The 6,779-nt window shown below is 33.3% G+C and overlaps 1 protein-coding gene across 1 annotated transcript; it reads left to right on the plus strand.

Moving 5' to 3' along the window:
• The first annotated feature begins 73 nt into the window (after positions 1 to 73).
• On the plus strand, positions 74 to 3,699 carry LOC104803722 (IQ domain-containing protein IQM1). The gene is made up of 9 exons (XM_010527749.1): positions 74 to 335; positions 998 to 1,590; positions 1,683 to 1,797; positions 1,917 to 1,982; positions 2,160 to 2,248; positions 2,347 to 2,434; positions 2,557 to 2,787; positions 2,875 to 2,976; positions 3,087 to 3,699. The coding sequence occupies exons 2-9, from the start codon at positions 1,067 to 1,069 to the stop codon at positions 3,474 to 3,476; spliced, it is 1,605 nt and encodes a 534-aa protein (XP_010526051.1). The 5' UTR covers positions 74 to 335; positions 998 to 1,066; the 3' UTR covers positions 3,477 to 3,699.
• Positions 3,700 to 6,779: the final 3,080 nt, after the last annotated feature.

The raw sequence follows: 6,779 nt of genomic DNA on the forward strand, positions 1-6,779 counted from the left end.
CCCCCCCCCCCCCCCCCCTGTCTTTCCTCTTTCAGGCTCCATTTTTTTATATTTAAAAAGAAAAAGAAAAAGAAAATCTCTGCTTCAGTACTAAACTTTCCCAGAAACTCACCATCTTTGAATCTTCCTTTGATTTTCAACACTTCATTACTCTTAATATTCGTCAACTGCCCACTGTATGAACCCACGTACACGCCATCATCTCTGTATATATATACACGCACATATGGGCACATGGTAGTCATATAACTTGTTAGGTTAATTTATCTCTAGAGAAGAACAAAGAGGGGAAAAAAGAGAGAGAGTCTATTCAGCCATTGTTAATCGATTTTAAGGTATGTTGTTTGATTCCCTCTTCCCTCCTTTAGATATTCATCAGAGTGTTGTTACAACATTCCATGTTCTTAGATGCTGGTATTGGTATATGGGGTTCTTTTTGGTTGACGAAGAGAAGCAAAATCGATCATTTCATGCTAAATCACTCAGATTTTTACATCTTTTATCGTCTCTGTAATTGGGTTTTTTCTTGGAAGTTAAATCAACGAACTGTGGATTTGTATTACGTAGATGCAAACAAACGTTTGTATTGGTCAAAGCTCTTAAGATGTTTGTTAAAATGTCTGAATGACTTCTTTTCTCTTTTCTTGATACAGTAAACTTCTATTTCCGTACATTTTCAGCTTTCTTTCACTTCGGAATGGTCAAATTTGGAAACTTTGGACTCGACCTTCAGAAAAAAAAATCTAACTTTGAAAAAAGTGTACACAAGAAATCTTGCTATAGTTTCCCCTTTTTCTTCTCAAGATTTTGGATGAAGGAAGGGCTCTGGTGCTTTAGAATGGGCATGAGACTTTTCTTCTTCTTTTTTTTGGTACCAATGGGCATGAGACTTGATCCTTCATTGCCAATAATTGGTTCTTGATGATGTAACCAAAAAACTAATTACAAATTGACAATTGTTGATTTATTTATGGAGAATTGAATTAATGTTTTGCAGGAGCTCTGTTTGTTTATTGTGTTTGGTGGGACAAGTTGAGGCCCTTGTTCAGTACTTGTTCATCAACAGATGGGTCTGTCTCTTTCACTTATCTTCCCAGTTTGCAAGGAGGTCTTGAAAAACCAGTTTTTCTGCTTGAAGAACTATTTTGTCGGTGTCAAGAAACCCGTCGCAAGAGTCAGGTCCCTTAGCTTTAAACTAAAAGACGGAGGGTTGAGATCAAGAAGCAACAGTTTCAAGAAAGACACGGTCGGAAATTCTCCTAAGCTTGATCAAAGTACTTCAATGGAGCGGTCGTTAAGTTTCGAAAACTGGGGGGATCCTAAAGAGTGCAGGGCTGCTGAATCAGTGGAAGAGTCAGATGAAGAAGTCCTCAACACAAAGAGATCACCTTCTAATACTCTGAACGGAAGAACATGTGAAAGAATCCAAATCACGAAACCCACAGTTACTCTCCCTGAACCTGTCGTGTTCTTCTCTCCAAGACCAGTTACCGAACTCGATGCCGCTGCAACTAAGTTACAAAAGGTGTACAAGAGTTACCGGACAAGAAGGAACTTAGCAGATTGTGCAGTTGTGGTCGAAGAGCTCTGGTCCGTTTCTTGAACATCTCTTTCTCTATGTTTTGCCAGTATGTGTTTCAGATGTTTGAGACTAAAACCTTGAATTTCCCAAAATATTGTAGGTGGAAGACTCTGGATGCTGCTACTCTGAATTTGAGCTCAGTATCATTCTTTGACATTGAGAAACACGAAACCGCGGTTTCAAAGTGGGCACGAGCTAAGAAACGAGCTGCTAAGGTATGAAATCGTTTAGATCGAGAATCTTCGATGCTTTTTACTCAGCAGAAGCAAGTTTAGAACTAAAACCTGTTACTTATGAAAACTGATATGGATCTTATTTCCGTTCCTTCTGTTAGGTTGGTAAAGGCTTGTCAAAAGATGAAAAGGCTCAGAAATTGGCTCTTCAGCATTGGCTTGAAGCTGTAAGTTCCCTGATCTCACCTTGTTGATTTCTGAACTGAACACATCTCAAAAGCATAGAGCACAATCTCAGACACTAAACAAAATTGACGGTCTCCTTTGAAACTTTTGGTGGATACTCATAACCAATATGAGCTAACTTCTCAATGTCTAATCTTAGATCTTTCATGCGTTTACAGATTGATCCCCGGCACCGTTATGGCCACAACTTACACTTCTATTATGATGTATGGTCAGCAAGCAAGAGCACACAACCATTCTTCTACTGGTAAAACGACAAGAACATTGTTGATCTCAAATCCATTTCGTATCTTTTGGGCATACTTCTTTACTGAACTATATATGTCCATCTGTCTGAAACTGCAGGTTGGACATCGGTGATGGCAAAGATATCAATCTTGAGAACCACCCGAGAAGCGTTCTGCAAAAACAGTGCATCAAATATCTCGGGCCGGTGAGTTTCCCATCTCTAACCGCCACCGAAGTCCAGAGTTTCAACCACTGAAAAATTGAATCATGCATAGTAATTGGCTTTACATTGTTCCTCATCATCGTTTTCTGTTCTTCAATTTGCAGAACGAGAGAGAGGCGTTTGAAGTGACCGTGGAAGACGGGAGACTTATGTACAGACAAAGCAGGATTCTGATCAATACAACAGAGGATACAAAGTGGATCTTTGTACTTAGCACTTCCAGAGCTTTATACGTAGGTCAGAAGAAGAAAGGCGTATTCCAGCACTCTAGTTTCTTATCCGGAGGCGCCACAACCGCTGCAGGAAGAATGGTCGCCCATGACGGGATTCTCGAGGTATTTAACAGTTTTCTTTTCTGTTTTCGATGGAATTATTTTCTTGTTTTCTGCTTTGTGGACTAAAGATGTTACCGTCTTCCTCAGGCTATATGGCCATACAGCGGGCATTACCTCCCGACCGAAGACAACTTCAACGAGTTCATAAGCTTTCTGAAAGAGAACAACGTTGATCTCACCAATGTTAAGGTAATAAAACTCGAATTAAACGCAGCAAAAAACATCCGACTATAAAGATTCATCTTGTTCTTGACATCCTGAAGAGAATGTACCCACAATATCTGTACCTGATTCTGCAGAGATGTTCAGTGAACGAGGAATATTCATCATCATTCAAATCAACCGATGGAGAAGAAGAAGAATCAAGACCAGAGGGGAAAGAGGAAGGCGAAGTACCTTCAGAAACAGCTTCTGCAGAGAAGAAAGAAGTATTCGAACTGGCGAAGAGGTTGTCCTGCAAATGGACAAGCGGTGTTGGACCGAGAATCGGTTGTGTGAGAGATTACCCGATGGAGTTGCAGTCGCAGGCACTTGAACAAGTCAATCTCTCGCCTAGGGTTTCGCCAGCTTCAAGCCGCCTTCTGGCTTCCGCTCCCATTCCTTCTCCACGGCCTAGCCCTAGAGTCCGAGTGTCTCCACGCCTTGCGTACATGGGAATCCCTAGCCCTAGGGTACGCGTTAGCTGTTGAAGGCATACTTTACTTGTTTCACAAGAAAAGGTCTGATGGTTTTGCTTGGTGGGTTCAGTTACTTGTTGGCCAAGTTAAAGTGTCTTGGCGCAAACAGTTTTTAGGTTAGACAAGTTCTTTGATTCATATCTCATGGAAGGCTCGATATTTGTCTCGTTCATTTGGTTGAAAAAAATTGAATAATTGTGTAATGAATTGAATAATTTTCAACCGTTTGATTGTTTATTCATCAAACATTTGAATCGTCATATTTCGAACTCTATATTTTTTGTTAAAAAAAAGTAAAACCCTATCCGTCAAATAATGAAATAATGACCAACTCGACAAACGAATCAGTTCACGAGACAAAAAAATATACTCCTTACGTTTTAAAATATTTGTAATTATAGATTATTTCATATTTTTTTTAAAAAAGAGAAAAAATCATATATACACTTATTTAATATTTTTATTGATGATAAAAAACAATGTTATTATTAATATTTATTTATAATTTAGTAGGGATAAAATTGGAAATTATTGTAAAAAAATGCTTTGAAAATGTAGAATGATAAATATTTTGAAACATGTGAAATAACTTAAAACAACAAATATTTAATATATATTTAAATATTAAAATATTAAATTTAAATATATAAAAGAAATTATATGTATATAATCAATAAAAAATTAAATCAAATATTACTTTTTTATAAAATATATATATTTTTTTTAAATATTTCACCCAGCGAGTCTAACGAACTAGTTCAATGAATCACGAGTTGTGACGAATAGACTTGTTAGATTCGCTGAACTCGTTTTGACATCATCTACACTCATACATATATCCATGCATATATATATATACATAAATATTCTATCAATTCAAAGTTTTAAATAAATAAATAAATGTATATATATACATACATATATGCATGCGCATATACACAAATATTCTATACAATTCGAGTTAGACCTGGGAGGAACCAAATAGTTTAAAAAAAATGTTGCATAATGTAAGTTTGAAGCTAAGCTACATCGGATTCCTTTGACCAAGTTTCTATCAGAGGGTTAAAAAAGAAGAATGACCATTAGTTGCCCAGAAAAAAGAAAAGAAAAGTAAAAAGTAAAAAGTAAAAATGTAAATAAAATTGAAAATGAGAATACATTGGAAAGAGACAAAGACAACAAGAATTCAAGTTCTGTCAGAAATAAAACACACGAGGGAGAGAGAGAGTGGTGTCACCTTCTCCATTTAATACTGTCTTTTTTTTTCCTTAGTTTTTTCTTTCTATTAATTAATTACTATATTTAATAATTTATTCAAACTCCTTTTTTATTTGTGTCGTTCATGCAGTAAATATTTCGGTCAATAATAGAAGCATTTTTTTATTATTTTACGGTACCAGTTAAATCATGTAAAAGTTTTTTTGAATGCACCAAATTGTTAATTGTAGAATTTTTCAATTTATTACGAATTTATGTTGGTGTGAATTTGTGGTAGTTTATCTTATGTTATAAAACTCGTGAATTTTTCATTTTTTATGAACTTAAATTTGTTTATTTTATAGTTTATCATATGATTATGGACAATATGATCTAAAAATTGATAATTATGATACGATTGTAAACTTTTGATTATTTATATAATGATTTATGAAATGATAAATGTAACTTCAATGATAATATATTGTGAGAAAACAAATACGAATATTTGACTAGTCGTGGATAATATCCTTAGCTAAATCTCATGCAAATTCCATTGTCTGATTTTATATTTAAAATTTTTTGTATACAATTAAATTTTCAGTTTATTGCCGATTTTTTTAATCTAAATAACTTTCACAATATATAACCAAATCATTCGTTTTATATTATATAGCATTATAAATATCATATCAGTATCTACACCAAGAAATGCATTAAAATTTAAGGTTTTTCTTAAATTAATTTGAATTAAGGATCACAAATAAAATGGGAGTTAATCAGCGAGACACATCTGACACGTGGAATAGTCTGATTGGTTGGACGTGGGACCACTTACCGTAAAGATGATCAAAAGGCTACCGCCGGATCTTCGGTCCCTGATTTATGTCGGGATCACGTCTTGTCGTTTTCTGCATCTCATTTCCTCCTCGCGAGTGTTGGAAAAAATCATTATTGTTTTCTATATTTAAATTTAAATTACGTTAAGAGACAATTCTATAAATAAATATGAAAATCTAGGGATGATGAAAAACAAAATCCTGATTATTGGATTATAAAAAAGAAGAGTTCTTAAATTTCAAAGCAATTTCAATTCAATGGGGATGACAATGTATTTTGTATGGTATTGAGATTATATATATAATGATGTTTAGAAAACAGGGGAGTATTTGGAAAATGTAAACACAAGTTCGATTATTTTTTTTTCTTTTGGGTTGTAATCGTATTGAAAAATTTTGGATTTATTACCAAAAGAAAAAAAAGACGGCACTTTGTATGTTGTCCAAAAAACCCATGATGTGAATCAAAGTTATAACCAAATCTAACATAGATATTACTTGAATTGATCGCTTGTCTTCCTCATTACCCTACTAATTAGGTATTTAATGATGTGAATGAAAAGTTTGTTCGTTTTTCCTTCCATAATGAAAAGGTTTTCAAAGTTTATACAAAAACTGTCTATATTTATGCCTCCCAAACAAAAATATATTATTCAAAAGAGAAATAAAGACAAAAACAATAAATAAATAAACAAACAAACAGAAGGGCTCCTTTTTTTTTTATCTCCATGTTCATAATTTCATATCTGTAATTATTTAAAAAAACACCCAAATTTTGTTAACAATGGTTCCTATCTTACATCAAATGGTTAATAATACTATAAAAATTCAGGGCGTAAATTTTATTTTTTATTTGATATTAATTTTTATAAAATATATACAATTCGTCTTCTTATATTGGTACTTTGTAAAAAAAAAGTTATTAAATTTAAATTTATTAATATTTAATTTTTTTGATAATTTTAATATTTGATTCGAATTTATTTATTTAATTTGGTTTAAAAACATTGTGTCTGATATATTTTAAAATCAAGATCAAATTAAATAATTTGATATATCGATTTACTTTAAATATTGAATTATAACCAAAATGTTTCATTTGTCCCAATGTCTCTTGGGGTCTGTTATTACATAGTATTATTATACTAAAAACGATGAAAAAAGAGTGTTACTTTTAAAAGCGAATGTGTAGTTGTGTCCCTGACTTCTGCAAATCAGTAAACACAGTGACTGAAATTTGGAGTTTTGAATTTCGAATCTGATTATTAATATATATATA

This window comes from Tarenaya hassleriana, unplaced genomic scaffold (genome assembly GCF_000463585.1).
Source record: "Tarenaya hassleriana unplaced genomic scaffold, ASM46358v1 Cleome9, whole genome shotgun sequence".
Lineage (NCBI taxonomy): Eukaryota > Viridiplantae > Streptophyta > Magnoliopsida > Brassicales > Cleomaceae > Tarenaya > Tarenaya hassleriana.

Coding starts and splice junctions, on each gene's coding strand:
- LOC104803722 (XM_010527749.1), top strand. CDS start 1,067: ATGGGTCTGTCTCTTTCACTTATCTTCCCAGTTTGCAAGGAGGTCTTG. Junction 2,435..2,556: donor GCATCAAATATCTCGGGCCG/GTGAGTTTCCCA, acceptor TTCAATTTGCAG/AACGAGAGAGAGGCGTTTGA. Junction 2,977..3,086: donor TTGATCTCACCAATGTTAAG/GTAATAAAACTC, acceptor CTGATTCTGCAG/AGATGTTCAGTGAACGAGGA.